General features: G+C 39.5%; 1 protein-coding gene across 3 annotated transcripts in view; it reads right to left on the bottom strand.

The window, feature by feature from the left end:
* Positions 1-1,412: 1,412 nt before the first annotated feature.
* The window catches only part of TTYH3 (tweety family member 3), a 243,446-nt gene continuing 224,322 nt past the window's right edge, over positions 1,413-20,536 (bottom strand). The window contains exons 14-15 of one of the 3 annotated variants that reach the window (XM_078664990.1): positions 17,479-17,580; positions 8,538-8,673 (exon numbers count right to left, since the gene is read on the bottom strand). In XM_078664990.1, the coding sequence (XP_078521116.1) occupies positions 17,500-17,580 (81 nt within the window). In that variant the 3' untranslated portion in view covers positions 8,538-8,673; positions 17,479-17,499. Of the gene's footprint in view, positions 8,674-17,478; positions 17,581-20,536 lie in introns of all 3 variants that reach the window. The other 2 variants (XM_078664991.1, XM_078664992.1) reach the window with 2 other exon arrangements.

The raw sequence follows: 20,536 nt of genomic DNA on the forward strand, positions 1-20,536 counted from the left end.
ACACCTTAACATTTTTTTTTTAAACTCAGAAACTCACCTAAAAAAAAAACGACTGAAATGTGCATGGTATGGTTAGGATCACAATCCATAACTCAAATAACCGCCATACAAATTGAACTTGCGCCCCAAATGTAAAGCTCATGACCACACAATACTTATACCAATTAATAAAAACACATAAAAGCTAAATATAACTAAAGTACATCACTTAATCAAAATCATTAATAATACTACATTCATAGTTGTCTCTGGCAAGAAGCCAAGTGTAGTCGGTAAGACAATTTACATATTTGTAAATAAATCGGTTTAATTAATGATGGTATCATGAGCATTGCATTTGATATGTGTGTTATGGTTTATAGGACTTTAACTGTCGGTTTTTTGGGTGAATGTCCGAGTTTTTTTAAACATTCATCAAGGTGATATAAAAATGCCAATCAAAGGTTAATTTTTACGTTTACTTTTTCCAGTGGAAAAATAATATTAATAATATACATATATATATATATACACACACACACACATATATATATACACTTGAAGATGAAGGATTACAAGAAAACAACAGCCAACCAGGGCAAAGATCTGGATCCCAAAGGATACAATGAGTTACAAAGAAATAAAATATCCAAGAAAGAAGGGACTCAAACAGATAGATTCACCAAAGAACAAAAATATATTTCCACTACGTTTCAGCTTCTGCCTTACTGAATAACCTCCGTACACGATTCAGGAACCACAAATCGGCAATAATTAATAAGAAAATCGACCAGCCTGTAGCCAATCATTTTAACCTTGTGGATCATTCACTATCAGATTTGAAGATTTTCCCCGTTACACTGTAAATATATATTTTTTCTTTGGTGAATCTTTCTGTTTGAGTCACTTCTTTCTTGGATATATATATATATATATATATATATATATATATATATCTATATCTATATCTATATCTATATCTATATATCTATATCTATATATCTAAATATATATTAATAATGAGTTACTAAACTGAACTGCATCTGCCATAAATGCACTGCGAGAATCCTAGTGAAACATGCGAGGGGGAAAACGCCACTTGTGAAATGAATTAGATCATGTGGTGAGTGGCATATCATGTAATATAGTAGACAATGCATGCGTGGGAGAACTTTGGTTTCTTCTGGAAAGTGATGTACCAAGGAATCTGAGGCACAAAGCAGTTATTTTTTATTGCTATAATCCAAATGCTTGAGTGCATTTCGGTTTCAAATAGCACAATTCCATTTGATTAAGAAAAGTGCAGGCTCACAATTTTAAATAAGGTTTTGCGCTCTGGCGACCCATCTGCATCAATTGAAGATGGTTTGTTGATCAACATGAGCAAACGTGATCACAAAAGGACAAACAAATAAAGCCAAACTACAGCTACCTTCATTTTGTGTCATTTATTTTAAAACATTAAACCCAAGTTGTATAGAAACCACAGAAATTACACTGATTTTTTTTTCATTTTTGCAAAACAAAACAAAAAATACAGTAAAAAATAAGGGTCAAAATTGCGAGAGGTTCAAGGTCGGTTTGACCCTAACAATTTCTTAACATTTGGCTAAGTGCAGGAAACACCTGAAATAAACTAGCAGGTTGAGAGTAAAAAAACAATAATAAAACAAACAAAAAATGTACATATTTATATTATACTCGTATACAAAGTGGTTTGATATACAACCATTATGGTTAAAAGCAAAAATAGTTACATTAAAGATCAATGACAGGTTTACCAGTCAGGTTCCGTGCAAACAGGGTGTACAGTACAATTCCCTCCTAAGAAGAATGGTCAATATTCAAACCAGATGTGCCAGACTTCCACCTGCTCACTAGCGAAACCACGGTCTTGTGCAACACCAAAGCTGCTGAGCAAGTCTAGCCACTGAAATTTCAGCAAGAAAGCCAAGTCTGGGATTGCATAGCGAGTCCATGTGGAACAACGTGGATAGACAGCTCTTAAAAAGACCAGGATACAAATATTTCCCCATAGCTTCCACCTGTCTCACAACAGAACAGGCTGTATGAACCTCAACTAACCGATGCTCTGGGCCGCTACTATTATTTACATTAATGCCTGTCCTGTTGGGATTCGTCCAATATAAAAAAAAAGAAAATTAGATGCAGGAAATTCAGTCTGGGTTGTTTCACTATTGAAACATATGACACTAGCTTCACAAAAATAGAACTAAGATCCTCAAATATATATATTGTATGGGGGGCTTGAACCTAGTTTTTCCCCTTCGGTCATTTCAAGTGAACTTTCCACCAGCATCCATTTTGTCTTTGTATATATTAGGCCATAATTTATAAACTAACAGTATATTAGTAGGAATACACATGTAGAAAAGACAAAAAGAAGCAACATATCTAGAACAGGTTGATTACTCAAAGGTCATGTCAGATGGAAACATGTGTTTTACCTAGAAGTTTAGTATGTGTATTCCTTTTATTGATGTTAGCGGTGATAAGTGAACGTGGAGAAGAGCTATATTCCACTCAGCATGTTCTCAGCATGAAATATGAATTCAGCGTTCAAACTAGAGCAGGGATTCTTAAAATGTTCATCCCTGAAGGCCCTTTTTTTGATTTATACAACTTTGACTTCTGCTATCTCCATTTCGGACAAGAAGAACATGCATATGTTTGACAATAGATTGACCTAAGCCAGTAAGTAAACCTTACATCCTTCTGCAAACCCCACTAGGTTCCCAGCCCTCTGCTTCGACAAACCTTGGGCTAAAGCCATAACATCAACTTTGAAGGGGTTTCTCTTGTGTTTCTGTGTATCGTTTCACAATAGATCTACAAGTTACACTTGACGGTTCACAGCGAGCTAGTGGTGTACAAGGTAAGAGCAGAAACACATCAGGTTACCAACATGACGAAGAAATTATGGGAAACAAATTGATGCAATTTAATAAATTCGGCATCACAAAAAGAGCAATACGATTCTGAAGAAGGGGGAGTTTCTGAAATGAACTCAGCAAGAACAGATCTATGGGTGCGCAAACTGTGAATTTGATATCAAGAAAATCTTTCATTAACAAAGGGGAAAATACATGGAAAATTAAAACCGGTGGGGTATAAATAATGGAATCGTGATAAAACACACTGAGTAAAATAATTTACTGGAAAGTTGAAAAGATGGAGTAAGAGAGAAACTCCACAAAACCGTTTGCAACTATTGTCCAACAGGGTAATTGAGGGATAATAACTGAGGGAGACCGAGAAAGGTCAAAATATACAGGGGATCACCGAATCCTAATTCCCATTATCTGTTTCTGGTACTTCTTGCCAAAATCCAGAACACATTCACAGACATTTCGATGAATGTCTAAACTGTGAGCAGATACCACTGAACTATTAGAAAATCATCTACAGACTTCCTTATACGATTAAAACTGGAGGGATTGTGGAAATAGATGGATCTGAAAGCAACTCCATCAGTACAAATTTCATTTGTGATCCTGGCAATACATTCCATTTGCAGACCATATCACCAGGATATTGTAAAAATGTACGCTTTGTCATTAAAACTCTGGAGACTCAAAGTGTCTTTCCTCAAAGAATGAGAAGTAGACTGATCATTTATGCCCAGGAAATATGTCTGAAGCCTTCAGTGTCCACCATTAGTATTCAATCAGTATCAATGATGACCTAAAATTGTAGCAATTCATGCTGCTAAAAAAAGTTGCAAATAAAAGGCAACACTAACTATCAAAATGTGATTTTGATAAACAATCTCTAGCAGAATCCTTGTGAACCTTGCCGCATGGCGTAAGTAAAGCTTAAGGAAGTGCAAATCAGATGAAAACTAAGAAAACCAAAGAACAATGCTTTTGCTTGCTTGATTTTGCGCCCTTCAAATAAAGGTTTCTGGGAAAATGTCTAGATGCAGAAAGTTTGCCAAATACATAAATATTGTCTAGAATCGGGAGCTGATAAACATTTCAAATTTGGTCAGAATATTTTAAGAAATATTTTCACTTGTGCTTTTGTTATATTCTTGTGACATGTCAAGAAAAGGATACCATCAGATAATATAATTAGGCATTGCCATCACCAATTCCTGGGAAGACAAAAATTAATGTTATGTCATTGCAGAAAGAGCATAAACAGCCTTTGTAAGGACTGATCAGATACAACTCAACTAACAACATCTGTGAACCATCTTCAGCTCTCTGCTTTAGCATATCAGCTAGACACTCAAAAGCCCAAAGGAGATCAACTCACAACGGTATGTTCTGATGCACACGAAAGAATATGTTAAAGTGGGGAGGCAGAGCTATAAACTGTATGCAATTACTAAAAACTGAATCCACGAAAACAGGTTTGCACGGCACCATTCAGTACCACTTGTGCACAAGCTATAGTGGTCAAATATTTGACTGAAAAACTAGCGCTCTATGAAGGTAAAGTTGATCTATAAACAGTAGCTTGAATAAAGGCATCTTGCCATGAGATAATGGAATAATGATGTGTGGGAGAGTGACTGAAGAGTCAATTACATAAAAAAGCCTTTTATAATTCAAAAGCTTTTAACCATTTAACAGAATATATGGCTAAAGCCTAACTAGGATGGAGCCCCAGAATGTGCAAAACTTGTATCCATAGCAATTCTCCATGAGAGATAAAACACTATTACATATTTAAGTTAAATTGTAAGTTAATTAAACTATTGTTTATTACAAGATTATTGTTTTTTAAAAAGATAGTTAAAAGTAATTCACTGAGCTATGAAAAGGCCACATTATGTCTTTCAAGTGTAGAAGAGTACCTTCCAACTCCTGCACAGTTGCGACACATTTTTGATGGATGCTGGAGGAACCCCACTTCATTGCCAATGTACTAGTTTAAGCCCCCTTTCACCCACAAAGTAGAACCAAATAAATGGCACACATAGGTCACAAACACTACAATTATGTTCCCAAGACATTGTGAGACCTTCACAGCCACCCATTGATCTGATTTTCTTTTAAGGTTATGATTCAGTCTTGATTACTGGACGCTTAAGTTCAACATGCTATGTACATTTCACATTATTGAGTTCTTTGTTTATGAACATCACACAATCTTTCACATAAAAAAAATGTCTGCTCATAAAGACTATAGGCGGTAGAAAATAAATTGGACAAGCGGAGAACATCGTTTGTGCTTCTATTATGATACGACGACCGTGTTCGGTGCCGATGTGCAGGTCAGTCCTCGGTCCTGGCTCTTTCACTTTGATGAAAATTATGATAACGAGATGAATGGTTTTTGTGGTACTCAATTTTGTACAAGAACAAGTGTATTTCTCTACTTGCCAAACTCCATATTGGTCCATGTTTCAGGGAAAGAACACACGCCAGTTTGAAAGTTTCAGCCAATTAAAAATTGCTACATTGCTAAACTCTAGTTTCAGCAGATCCTCCTGGCATGAAGGGATTTTGTGGCCAAAACAGTTACTGGCTAAGGAGTCCAAGTGGTATCACAGCACTGTGAAGAAGATCTGATGCAAAGTAGAAATACTCAAGGAGAGAGCCCTCCATCATTGACTTGAAAACCCAAAATCGCTAAGGGCCGACGATTCCACATCTGAACAGTTGCGTAGATACATTAAAATGGTTTCAATTGTAAACCTACAGAGTCCACCATCCTCTGCACTGATCCGGCCAAACTAAGTTAATGCTTGATAGGTACTATCCAGTTCACGTAAAGCAAATCCTGAATGTATGCAGTTCTTAAGGATCAGTTAAATTCATTTTCAGGTTACACAACAGGAGTGCTTCCTTGAAATTTCTTCCCTCATGCTGCATTTGAGATTTCCATTTTTTAATCAACTTTTAAAAATCATGAAGATTACATTAATTTTAAAGCCTTCTTCTCCAGTCGTTGAGAGTTATGTTTTTCCACAGTTTAAAATGAAAAGTCTACATTTTTAGAAAAAAAGCAATGGAAAATAAAATCACATTTTTAAAATAATCTTCTAACAGATGTTCCAAAAGCTAAGACTAATGTGGCTTTAAATAAAATATACATATAAACTAAACACTTCTCAAAGTTTAAGTTTCAATAACTGGAATGACAACCAACAACATTGAGAGCACTTCTGAGAAATGGAAGAATATTAGTAAATAACTCATGGAAATGAGTTACATTTACATAACCAAATGGATGTGGTTTACCTTTCAATCTGACATTTGCTACCAGGTCACTCTCATTCAAAGCAATAGCACATAATTAGCACAAACAGTAACCCTCTAACCTTTTTAAGATACAATATGGACTAAACCCCCAAATCCCATATGTGGAAATGCACAACAAACTCTTCTAGTTAACCCTAAATCCAGTACTTATGCAGTCCTGCGTGAGGTGATCTGTCTGTTAATCCCTCTCCATTGTGTTTCAACTACTTGTGGTTCACTAATTTGATGTCTTTGACTTCTACATCTCACATTTGACCCAAGATGCGTTTCAAAAAGATGATTTATACTTGTTCCTGCTTGGAATTTGAAAGCAATTATCAGGAGCAGGATTGTGATGCCACATAAGTGGTATAGAAAAGTGACAAAAAGAGATCATATAAATTTGGGAAGGCTGTACCAAGTGATGATGAGTCATTCACATTTTGGATCTGTATCGCTGGAATGTTAAGGGTGCGAAATACAGATACAGAGAATTTTTTTTTCCATGTGAGGATGCAAAGTCCAGATAAGAATAATGAGCCTTCCTCAATTTAAAAGAATGTCAAACAAGATTTCACCTGAAACTGCTCAATACTGCATGAAATGGCATGTGGGTTTTAGTTTTTTTACTACCAAAGATGAATGTAGAAATACTTTACAGAGGAATGTAATTTATAGAAAAATATATTTAGGGCCTTAGTTAAGAAGGCTTCTGTTACTGAGGCACAGTGAGGAAAGAACTCGTGGCGCAGAGCAATTTCCGGACTTTACAACTACAATTCCATGCATGAGCAGGGTTACCAAGAGTCGTTTTCACAGATTGACTGGTTTGTGTTTGAAGTGCAATACCACAAGCTAGGACCACTTACTCCCACCTCAGGTGCTCTAGGTGATGTTCAACAAGTGGAAGATGTGGTCAACAGACCTCTAAACAGCAATACTGTTGGGAGTTTGAAAAATCAATGAGAGTCCCCGCAAATTTCTCGTGATTTAGTGTCCCAATCCAGGTGTTTAGTCTTGAAAAACATAAGGCTAATCTTCATCCAGTCAGTGACCCACTGGGGCACTAAATGAGACTCCATGCGTTTCCAACTAATGGGATTAGTGATCCACGGTTTCCTAGCTAGGACCGCATTAGAGAAATACAAATACACTTATACAGACATACATGCACACATACATACATACAGTCATACATGTCTAACTCAGAAAGGGGGCCCTTCATTACAGACTTGTGAAAAAACAGAATACAACAATCACAATGCATGCCAAGGAAAATATTAAGCTGCCTTTGCCGCAGTTCACCCCTAAAACACAATACATTGCAGCAAATAGGCTTTCCAGTGACATCCAAGATTGGAAGTTTCCCATACATCAAAAAAATGTTAACTCAGTGCAAACAAAAAGGCTAATCATAGAAGTCTTTTTTTCTTAAAGAATTTGGCACCCGACGGCTTCACTTTATTCTCCAACTTGGTTTCAACAGCGCTCTAGATGTGATGGTCACTCCATGAAGAAGTCACGTCAGTGTGAAATGCATGCCACGCTTGAGGCGGTCATCTGATGGCCTGGTCCTTCTGTGTGATCATGCCCAATCTGAGAGTAGTGGGGGGGAAAAGTAATTTAAAAATTATTCTTTTTTTTGTTCCATTCAGAGCTTTAGAGAACACTGAATTAAGCACCTGTTTGGTTTTAAATGTCATCCCAGTGCGTCATCATTGGGCTTCGGTCTTTCAACATAGACCCCCGGACTGAAATCAGGACCGGTTATTGAAATGAGCAGTTTGTGAGAAGGGACAGAAGCAAATGTTAAAAAAGACAAAAAGGATGAGGAGGGTGTACTAGGGTGCTCCATTCAACACATTGCAGCCACATAAAGAGCAGTCAATAGTGGTGTGATGCATCGCTGTTGCCCAGAACAGAGTAATGCCTGCATCACTACACAGATGGGCTGGAGCAAACGTCAAAGCAGCCCTGTTTAGATGCCTCAGAGAGATCTGTGTTCAAGCAACAGTGAGTGAAGATTCAACAAGTGCAGGCAGACATTTAAAAAAATGAGGAAAAGAATCACTGTAAACATTTCACTACTGCAAGGGAAGCCACACTGAAGAATGGCTGATGTCCTCCATAGACCAGCATTGCATGCTTTCTTCATTTCCCAAAACTCGTAATCAGGTTTCGGCCCATAGTCTGCTTAATGTTATGGAGCTCCATACGGACAGGTACCAGAACGAGGTCAATGAGAAAGGGAAAGGTGGGACAGGTGCTCAGTGAAGTTTGGGAGGAAAGGAGGGCAGTGTTGGAAGAGTGCTGGATCAGGAACACACAAGCTGGGGTTGTTCAAGGACGATAGCACAAGGTTTCAGCAGGTTGGCACAGTTTGAATTTGTTGTTTTGTAGGTGTATTTTTTGTTTAGTGCACGGTCTCAGAGTCGGGACGGTTGGTGGCGAGGTATTTGGCTCTCATGCTGGAGGTGTACTGGAGGAAGACAAAAAAACAACAAAAAAGGAAGTCAGGATAGCTGGTGGCAATTACATAGACTGAGTGCTATTTCCCAACTTATAAGGAGTATGTAACTCCAGATCATAACATTGGTTTGAACTTTTTCATGTTCCAGTGGGTACAGTCAACTTGAGCAAATATTTCTACAGAGGAGGAAAGCAGAACTACCTGAACTGTAAACTGTACAAAATGCACAAATTGCATCCAATCTGGCAATGCTGCTGCTGAAATTGTTGATGGATGTTTCTGAGAAGCTGCTGGGAAGACAGCTCTTGATAAAAATGAATTAAAGGTTTCCTAGTTCTTATTCTCTTAGAAGCTCTGACGAGATCTGCTGCCTTTTCAAAAATAAGGACGATTGTAATGAAAAATCGCAAATATTGAAACGTAGTAATGTGCTGTGTCTCAGTATGTCAGAGATTGGAAAAAATGTATTTAATCATTTCCGCATTCACAGCAAAAACAAGAAGTTTGAATGAATAGATGCATACTGACTGAGGCTCGCTTTTCGGTTACAACCAATAAGCCCCGATCTAGGAATGCCGGTGCTACATGGACACCATTTACCTCCAAACTGGGTGTGATTCCAGGGGATCATATGGACTCCTCAGGCCAGAGCCTCACTAAGTTGTTGACACCTTAGTAGAGGGTAGGCGACCAGGGTCAAAAGAGCTAGCACAGCCAGGATAACTCAGATGATTAAGTACCACATAACCGCTCTTGACCGATCGCTGCTCCTTTATGAAAACTGGCAGAAGTCTTCTTCTGCACAGGCTCAGTGGAAGGGGGGATGCATGTGCCAGGTTCGCTGCATGATCCTGGAGATGGGAACAGAATTTGAGAGGAAGAGGAGTTCATGGTCTCTTCACAAGCACTGACTAAACTAAGAGGCGACTAAAAAATAGGAACTGGTCACCTGAAGTAAGATCTAGTTGGACTAAATTGACTTTCAACACAGAGAAGCTGCTTCCCTGCTCAGACGAGTCAAACATTTAATGAAACTCACTATTGCAGCAGGTACATTTGGCAGCCATCTATACGGCTTAACAACCCTGAGAGCATCCCCAGGATTCTGAAATGCCTTTTATTAAACAGATCTATTTTGACCTCAACCATTATAGGCGAGGCCTATCCCATGTATGGGTTTTCTATATGCCGCTCCAGTTCGACTATAGACAGCCAGCGGTCATGCATGTATTTGCTTCTGTCCACACAAATAGAGGTATATTTAAGCCCAAGACTAGCTATTTTACGGGGCAGGATTGAAGAGGAAAATGCATCAAAACTGGCTGGAGTGCTAGTCAGCAGGCATTTAGATTTACGCCTTTAAGTTTTCAGAGAATCTATGCCTGTTGTTGATTTCCTAAACTACTCCTGGAGAATTCCAAAAAGCTATACATTTGCTTCAAAGGTATTAGCAAACATAAGAGATGGCATTTTCACTTTTTTTAACGGTTGATTATTGTATCCACTTTAATGTCTTCTCACCCTGTCATTAGTGTGCTCCACAGATTTACTTTCTTGAATTTTGCCAATCGGTAGTAGTACATCCCAAACTTTTTAAAACAAGTTAATAAGAAAATAGAGCAGTAGTGCAATGACGTATGCCCACGCTTTATGAATTATTTTGCCCCAAATTACAGTTCCAAGTCTTTTCTCCCAGAAAAAAAAGAATCTTTCAGAGTATTGCAATCTTAATTTAGTTAAAGAGTACATTACGTTTTAGCTCTCAGCGAAACACCAATCATATGTGGATTGCTAAACAGTAGATGGCCGGAATTAAGGCTAGGACAATCTATTCAAAGACTATCTGCAATACATCCTAACAAAATTGGACTTCAATTAATAATAATTCCATACAGTAGGAAAAGAAGACCAGGTTGCTACTTTAGAATTCTCCAATAGAGGCTCTTTTATCTGAAGTTTAAAAAAAACTAACTATCAGCCCATATACCAACGACCCTCTCAACACTTGTTACTGATCTGCAATAGCACAGAAGACTTTGAATATTGGGCTCTTGACCACAACAGTTAAAATGTTTACCCTTCAGGAATGTTCTACCTTTGAATGTGTTTGCAGATATTCTTCCTACACACTGTCCGAGTGGAGCAGAATGCACCACACATTTCTCTCTTCCCTGTTTTTTTTTATTTATTTATTTATTTATTTATTTATTTTAACAGAACACATCACTGAAAAGGAAGTTAGGCTGATTTTGGCTATTAACCAGCAGGAAAAGGAACCTATTAGTAGCGAAAAAAATATAAGCCCCTTAAATTATGTAAGTGTTTTCTTTCTGCCATAGTGCCAAGGTCATTCACTAATTGTAGATCAAAGTCACAACCTCAGCCCAAACCTGAAGCACTAACTCCTTGCAACAAAGCGAGGGGAAGGCAGGTTGCCATAATTCAGCCAATACGAAGAAAATTACTTCTTGTCAAGCAAAGCCAGTTGAGAAATCTCCTTTGTAGAAAAGCTTATGGCTTAGTCACATACTCTACCACTTCTTGCATTTATATAGAGCAGTCTTGTCACTTGAGTGACCTCAGTGTGCCCGACTTTGTCAAGTTTGATGCAGGCGGTGGCAAACACGCATGGTCTGAAGTGTGTGCGATACACACTGGTCTATGAGCGGAGAGTTCAGTGTTATGCCTCCTTTCCTACAAATTCTCTCAACCTTGTTGTTGGTTTACTGTACCTTACTACGCTATTTTAACTGATGCAACTTGTAACACAATGTTCCTCTGGTATAGCGCTTTGATACCTCCGGGTCTAGCCAGCGCTATATAAACCTTTTTCAGATGTACCTGGTAATGCAACGATCCTCTGATTAAGCGCTCTGATACCTCCGGGTCTAGCCAGCGCTATATAAACTTCTCAAATCAAATTAACTCAAACGGGTTTTCCTAAATGCTGAGACCTGAGCAACATGGCTGATGCCCGGTGGAGCTGCTAGACAGCTAATGAGGAGATTGGCCCTGGTTTCCCCCTTGACCGTCACGTACCCAGCCGGACATTGGGTACAGTTCCTCCTCGTCTCCCCACTATTACTCCTTCCTCCCTCCCTCCTACGAATTCTTGCAACATTGTTTATGTGTACTGTACCATACTATGCTCTTGTAACTGATGTAACTTTAAACGCAACGATCCAAATGTAAACTGCTCAGATACCCTCTTGGTTCAAGTTCGCTCTATATAAAACTTTATAAATAAAAATAATAAAATATGCCTGGAGTTCTGAACAGTGCACGGAATCATGTACACAGACACTGAACGTAAGACATGTAGATGAATTAAAGACTGAGGTAATAGTGGTGCCTTTACATCTTCATATGGCACATTATTATACTTATATTGCTGGCGGGTAGGCTGTCGACCACAATTCCCAAGGAAAACCTGGTGGTATGTGGACTTGGTTTCAAAAGTGTTTAATATCTGGTACAGAGAATAAAGATTAAAGCCTTGTGCATTAGTGAGCTTGGAGATCTGTGTTGAAAATTGACAGTCCAATGATAATAGGAGAAGGATTGTGATACTCTTGAGAAGGGAAAGCATAAATTAAAGGTAAATGTTTCCCCACATACCCCATATCATTGGATGCATCTGGAGCACCACCCTAGTTACTTCTCCGCCTGCTTGGAGAATGTGTGATTTTATAAGCCAACGTGGGTAAAATATTACAAATGGCTATGGGTGCCAAACACTACAAGGCTTTGTCAGTGTCAACCACTGGCAATGCCAATCCTCATAACAGACCCCGCCCCCATTTGTAATTTTTCCATTCCTTGATTACACTCACAATGTGAAACAAATGGTGGATATTTCACATTCAAAAATGCAAACTACAAACAGCAAATGTTATAGACACTGGGTCTCTAACACAGGATCAGGGACTTCCTTTCCTAGATGCTACATTTTGTAGTCGTCCGACTTGCATTTGGTAAATCAGCTGAAATGCAAAAATCTGTGAACTTCCCTATCAGACGTGGCACTCAACACTGAGCCGTGGAGGCAGGCGCAATACCAATTTTGTTTTGATACTTTTTATTTGGAAGAGTTGTAGTGTCTTGCAACTAGAGGGACTTGTTCGAGAACGTGGATCAGATAGGCAGCGGAATATAGGAGAAAATGTTGGAAGGGGCGACTTTATGAAAGGGACAAGCCATGCCAGCTAAGACAGGCATGATTTCTTATTTTCCATTTCAGTTTGAAACCGCTTTGTGCTCCAAGTGTGTGGTTATACGCCATTTAACTGCAATTTTGTGATTCAATTTATTATTTTCAAAGTGCATCAGTAGAAAAAAGCATGATCAATTTCGCCATCGGTGCCAAGTTAACCTCGGAGTGTTACGCCGAGTCTTTGGAAAATATGTCACACCATCTCAACCATAAAAATATGGACAAAGTCTAACTTCCTTCCACTGCTACTTCAACTGCCCTGTCATGATGTACCTACACGCATGACAATATATTCCACTTGACTAAACAGATATGTTTTAGCCAGAATTCTCTCTTGAAACCTATTGTAGATTTCAGAGCTGATCCACGAGCTTTTCCTGTGAGTAGCTACGTCTTGCTCCTCACAAAGGCGGAGCGACTTCAACACTTTCAAGCGTAAGACACTGTTATGCAAAGAAATAAGCTGTGGGAATCGGGACCCAAGTAATTACTTTAAAATGAGGTACCAGAGGCACAACTCCAACACCTTCATTGTGAAAGAAAGTGTTTGAGGCACTTTTACTCAGCGCCAAGAAACAAAACTGAAACAAACGTGAAGTTGTGTTCTTTTTTTTTTTTTAAGTGCTAAAGACTGGGAGAGTATGCACTTATAGAGTAAAGCATATTTGGTCCTCTTAAAATGGATCTGATCGGCACAATAACTGGTGGGGGCTGGGGAATAGGAGGGTGAAGACATCACTCTGAACTACAAGTTCACTCATCCCCCTTTTAGAGGGAGAAAAGGTTCTCTACACAAATCTGTTTTCCATGCAGTCTTAGGTAAGCCCTAGCACTTTAAAAAGGATGGCAGTGAGCTGGGAGGAAATGTACATAAAATTGTGAAACATTGCCAAGTTTCTGAATGCCAACTAGTTTGTGCATCAACATCTATTTCGCTTTGAGCTTTCAAAAAAATACTTTTTAAAGTAAAAGCAGACAAGTGCCTGATGCACTTTTTACCCAGTCAAAATAAATATGCAGCTGTGACCACAACATGCACTTCTCCTCATAATAGCAGTGGAAAACAGAACAAAAATACTTGGTTATGATTATAGACATGAAGTTCGGTTGAAGCGTGGCCATTCTATCCTGCAGAGGCTCTTGTTACATATTAAAAACAAGTAAGTGAATCTTTTCCAAGCGTTAATCAGGGTGTTTCAACTGATGTGCTGATGAGGCAGTTATGTGCATGGCACACAGTAGAGATAAAAATCATGCTGAAATTAAACCAACAGGAAGGACGGCCGGAGGAAGGGCAGGAAATCCGCCCAATGACTATTGTCTAGTAAAATGAAGGTCAGCGAGTAACACCTGCTGGAAAGAAGAGCACAAAAGGCGGACTGATGCTCAAGGATGACGCGCGGGTGGTGTCCATGACGCAGCAATGCGCGCGAGTGAAAAGTTACGTTTGCAGGAGATGCACCATGCATAAGTGTATAAATGCTACCTTCACATTATGTCATGCTTCAAAAGATGTCACCACATGCCACCAACCATTGCCACAACCTAAGCACACCACAATGCACAGCAATGCACAGCAATGCAACAGCAAGGCATAGCAGGAACTCAGTGAGAGCTGGTGGGTTGAAGATGGGCATTAAAGGGAAGGCTAAGCGAGGTGAGGTGAGGCAAGCTGCTGAAGTGGTGGGCAGTGAAGAATGAAAGAGGTGGAGGCGGCCTGGGATGTATGACTTCACACACCGTGGAGAGGCCATCAAGATTTACTAACTTTAGAAAATAGTGGACGTGAAAATGAACTTCTGCGGAACCACCGTTGATACCTACAGATGCACCCAAACCACTCCCTCCAATTTGTACTTGTATCTGAGACCAAGGCAGAGTTGAAATGGAATGCATGGGAAGAGAAAGAAGAAATGAAAATACAAGTGGATTTTGGCAGTGTTTGTTCTTGCTTGTATATCTTCATTTTAATGCACATTGAGGCTATGTTAACTGGTTTAGCAGACTCAACTGGTGCGCACCACCAGAAGTGGATGATCTAGGCTATAAAAACCAGGTCCAGTAAGGCAAGATCGGTTAGTATGGTTTACTCTGGCATTACGAAACTTTGAGCCTCGTGTGAATGATCTACCTACGACCCCCGTCATGCAGTGGTTCAGTAAGGCTCTCATCTGCACCAGCAGCCTACTGCCCAATAAAATCACAGCTACAAAGGAACAGAAAATCACAGAAATATAAAGCACAGGTCAGCAGCGGCATTGCTCTAAATGTGGCAGGCCTGTTTTGGATGCAACACCGTTGTGCAGGTGTGGGATATGCCCATGTGTTGAAGTGCCTCTTCAATCCTAGCAATAATCAATTGATCAGTGGCCTTCAAGCTTAAATGCAGAAACTCAACTGAAGGATTTCCAGTTTTGGATTGGATGAGCCTTCCACCCATGCATGTTGCGGAGTGTACACTCCTGCACACTGTACAAAGACAGGATATAAATCCAGGACGCGTTATCTGCAGTTTGGCCACATTATTTCTTGAGTGGGGTTGTCTTTTTACCAATAACTCAAATCTACGTTTAGCAATCAGTAATAAAGTAGATCAGATAATTTTTCTTAAGTCAGAATTAGATACCACATGAATACCATTCATTCATCTCCTATCCATCACTTGATAAGAAAGCCTTTAAAATGAAAGTGGGCATCCCTAGTTGTCAAAGTCAATCTTTGAACAGGTGAGTGTTCAGATCTTTTTAAATAGTTGTACATTTCAGGTCAAATGGCTGACTTGAGTGGGAGAGACCTGAGGTCATCAGACAATATAATTTCTCCCTCTCGACCACCATAAGTACATATGAGGTCTTAAACTCTTCTCAATGGAGGCTTGTATCCCGAAATCAAAAAGCATTGATACCTACAGTGTATCGCGTGGCTATGTCATTTACAAGTTTTGACCTGCAAAGACCAATGCCACAAAACAAACATGGCACCAACAATAAGCTTACAGAGAAGCTATCAATAGACATCAGGCAGGTTCTCATAGGAACATGCTGAAAATCCATTTGGTGAAGATGAGTTTTTGATTGTCTGTGCCACAGCTACACAAGAGAGTTACACGTGAAAGTTTAATTCAAAGTTAATTCTTGCAAAGAATTACTAACATTAGCATAGCATTTATAAGCATTTCAAATACTTATGATGGCTTTAAAACAAAGCTAATAACAGGTGAATCACTCCAACCTCATGGTGAAGATCTTACACATCAGGGTTGGAGACTGTGACTTACTAGGTAGCCATAGATAAACCAAGCAAGTTCTCAAACTGATCTATATCTTACAAGAATCAATGCATGCACTGAAGTCCTTGTTCAGCTCTTCAAATACTAGAGTTGACATCAGGACATCTTTAGAGATTAAAGATTTTCAAAGACGTTTATCAAGACTATTAAGTAAGAGTAGATACATCATTGTTTTTGTACAAGACACAAATTGTTAAGAAAAACAAACATTGTAAGAAGCATTTTAGTTCATGCTTCTAGCCAACTCAGATGGTGCTTCTTAAAAGTATATTGTGTACTTGGTCCTTTACCAATGGAGCTGCAGACCAGTTCTATGCATAAATGACAAAATCCATGAAGCCTAAAAGAACATCTACTTCAGAAAATAGGGACGCTCCATGCAAGCACTTAAGACAGTCTACTCCAAACCATAGCTGAATCTTTGGTGCTCCGGTGTTATTACACTATCTCATGGTCAGTGTAAAAGAGGCAAAATGAAGCTGCATGTCATCCACAAAGAACGGACAACCTCAGTTGTAAATGAAATTCCAGCATTCAAGATTTACATCCAAATTTGAGAAAGTAAGACGTCAATATTCTGGATAGGTCACTGTAAAATCTTCAAATTTTACAAATGGCTCTGTTTTAAACATTGTTAACCTTAATATGGAAGTCCCCTAAAGAGCCTTCATACACCAGTGATCATTACTTCTGTAAACTGCACGCATGAGAATGTTCTCTGTTCGATGTAAAGTACTATTTATTACTTATCAGAACACTATACGAAATGTACAAATGCCCACAAACGACATAAATTTAAAAAATCTAGTTGATGAAGAATGGAAGCCTGTTGCCACTTAAAACAACTGGTCAGCGCAGCACAATCAAAGAGTGCATAAGACTGAAAAGTAATCGGTTGGATGACAAAGGTACGTTTAGAGATGTACGTCTGAGTGGCTATTCGAGGAACATCCCTACACAGACATTCTCAGAAAACAGTTCAAATTTGCTGATGGGTATCTTTTGAGCTTCTCTGGGGGTACCATGGGGTAGAAGACCTAGGTTTGCGGGGTCATGAAAAACTACAAATCAGCCAACTGTGCACAGGTGTCTTGGAGAGTGCCCACCCTGGCAGGATGCTTGCACTGTGCTCAGCCAACAGCAGGTACAGCTGATCTGGTTGGTTTCAAGCTTTGACGGGAAAGGAATGGCGTTCAGGTGTGGGGGGGTTGGTGGGTAATGTGAAGAACAGGGCACTGGCCTGGGAAAGAGTGCAGGGATTGAGGAGAGGGAGGGTTGAGCAAGGAGGCGTAGGAGGACCTTGTTTCAGTACCTGTTCCATTAGCGGGCGCTGTTACCAGTACGTCCTTGCACTGTCCGAGGGCTTAAACTGCCAGCTCAAATGGCTGCTACTGTCCAAGGCAGCCAAATACAACTGTGATGTTGCAGGAAAGAGAGACAAAAAAAAAAGAGTGGAGCCTCAACGTGCATGAAAAACAGTGCAAGCAAGTGACACGCTGTGTTAAAAAAGATGTCCCTGTGCCAGTCAGAGGGAGGGCTGCACCTTCATAGGGGATTAGCCCTAGTGTGAGAAGGGAGGAAATAGGGGGGAGGAATGATTAGGGAAAAATACACACTTATGGATGTAACAAGCAGATAAATGGCAACGGATGTTGGTTTCCATGCTGTGAAGATACCACCATGATGTAGAGAACGTGGCCTTGTCCACACACGTCCTAGCTACTCTACTTTTCTTTAGGCTATTCTGCCATAGTTGCACCTTTCTTTTCCTGTGATGTTGTTTATGCACATAGACAGATGAGCAATTGTTAGTTATCACCTACCTCCATCGGAGTGACTACTTCTATCATATATAAACATACCTGTGCATTAAATAAGCTACTGTGGCGCTAATTGATAAATGTAAATAGTGATTTTACTCATGCTGCCTTTGAGGCAAAGATGGCTCTAATTGTGCTAAGTGCTTTCATAAAAACTATTTAAAGATGACTCATGTCAGACATTGTAAGCAGCATTCCCAATTTATGATGGTTATAATAGTGTGTGTTTCACTGGAGAGTCATGTGCTCTATTTAGTAAATGTGATTTCTGCACAGAAGACACAAATATCATTTCTACAGAGAAACAAAATGGCTTCCTGGTGGCTATCCTTGATCTTTACAGCTCCATACAGATGTAACAGGTGGCCTTGCCCAGAGGAGAGCTGTTTCCTCCATTCACATTGTCATTTGCAAACAACAGTTCTAATACAGCTAGCTTTAAGGTATTAGATAAAGCTTTGAGGAAAAGGAACTTTTGAACAAGCATTTGCTTCAACGGTATGCTCTGAAGCCTTTTGGGGTGTCTATTAATAAATATTGCATACCCAACAATTGACAGTGAAGTTGTTTTCATGTGAATTAGAAAAAAACTCAACGAAAAGGAGATAAATAAACATGTCATCAGAAATAACAACCATCTGTTGCTTTCAAGATGCACATCTAGAAAGAAGTCATCCAAAAAAAGTAAAGTTTCCTGAAAACAAGACAAACTACAGCCTTGCAATCTAACGACAAACACTTAAAGACACAAACATTCATACACTGAGACGGGATCCCATAAGACAAATGTTCAGTTGACAAATATGATGCTTCATCGAACAATGTTTAGAATTTGTACTTTTTGGGGCATGTCCTTTCAAGTGTACGCATCTCAGGAGGGTCCAGGCCATGTGCTATAGAGACAGGGTCGTTGTGGGAGTGGCTTAACTTTCTTGACATGAGTTTTCAGTCTACAAAGGAACTTCAGTTAGTATTTTCTAGGGTTATGAGTGTGTACCCACACTCTACTCTTGCATGTGAGACTATGTTGAAAGAATTAAGTTTAGATAATAAACTGCAATTAGGACAGTCTACAAAGAGAACACTGTTATTAGGTAAAACAACGTGCAATATAATGTGTAAGAACAGACTTTCAGAAAAAGAAAGAAAAAAAAGAAATAGTTTATAAAAGAGGCAGACATTTGTAGCTGTCACTTCAACAGCCTTAGTGCTGAAGAGAGCACAGACAGCAACGTCCATATTAAGGGGAATAAAGGACACTGCATTGGTATTAAAAAATATATATATATACAAAAGCAGATAAAAAATGCCGAACACATGCACTGCATGCACCTACTCTCGTGTGATACGAGATTAGAACGAGAATGTGGAGAATCCATGTCCTGACTTGAAAGCCTCGTGATCTGAAATAGTTCTTTTAATATACAATGAACAGGACAATAAATGTTAGAGACCAAAAATGCTGAGGCACGAGCCAACCCAAACATACACCAGATTCCGCTGTTGTTTGCTACGGTGCAGGCGCTGCTGGTTACCTATGATAGTTACAAACAAACAGTTACAAATTGTAGCACAGTACAACACAGTGGCGTACACAGGAAGGAAAGGTTGTAGAATATAGGAACAAGCACTAAGGGTACAAGCGGTACTATACAGATTTCTACTCTGTTTGTACAGCATGGGCAGCGACTACTTACGTACAAAAGTCCTACTGATGTAAGTCAAAGGCGGGTCTCTATTGGCATATAATTTGAGTCTAATGTTTTCTGTCCAGATTCCTTCTATTTATTTTGCAGAGGCTTACTGTGTCTGATCCATGTCTCATTATTAAGATTTAAGATGCTGTAAGGAGTGCCATCACTTTTGCCACTGGCTGAAATAGCTTATTTTGTGGTTGATCTACCTCCTCTTCCCTGATCTCTCTTTTCCAGTACTTCACACATCAGAGTGTAGCTTCAAAGGACTGACATTGCCCTCCCAAACCTCGGGTTAGATCTCATCACCCTGTGGTACTCCCTGCGCTCTACAGCATGGCTTACAATCCTACCACACTTCCTCAGTCGGTGTCACTGACAAAGCGTGGTAGGTGTGGGAGTCATGTTGTAATGTCCTGGCAGTGGCCAGGTGGAGGTGGCACATGTGTTCTTGTCCCTTGCTTCAGGCAGTGACCAACAAAAGCTGTACTTGCAGACAGCATGAGAAAGCACAGGCTGCAATTAGAGACCAAAAAAATTTGAAAACCTAGAGGGGAAACTGTGCCATACAAAAATATCCACCTCCAAAAAATACTGACCAGCACAATCTTCCAAGTAATCAGAGGATGGATTTAGAATAGAGATGTGTGTCAATATGACAAAAGTTGTCTTCATTCCAAGTCAGGGATAATGCTCCTTATTCGGGCACAAACCCAAATAAGGATAACTGGTTCCATAATAGCTGCCCCCTCACCCCGCACAAATTTCCTGATGGAACCCGTATGGAGAAATGACAGGACATTTTGAGTTGTGTAGATCAGAAAGTGCGTAAACATTCAGCATTACCATCTTAACC

The sequence above is a fragment of the Lissotriton helveticus genome, chromosome 10, assembly GCF_964261635.1.
Source record: "Lissotriton helveticus chromosome 10, aLisHel1.1, whole genome shotgun sequence".
Taxonomy (NCBI): domain Eukaryota; kingdom Metazoa; phylum Chordata; class Amphibia; order Caudata; family Salamandridae; genus Lissotriton; species Lissotriton helveticus.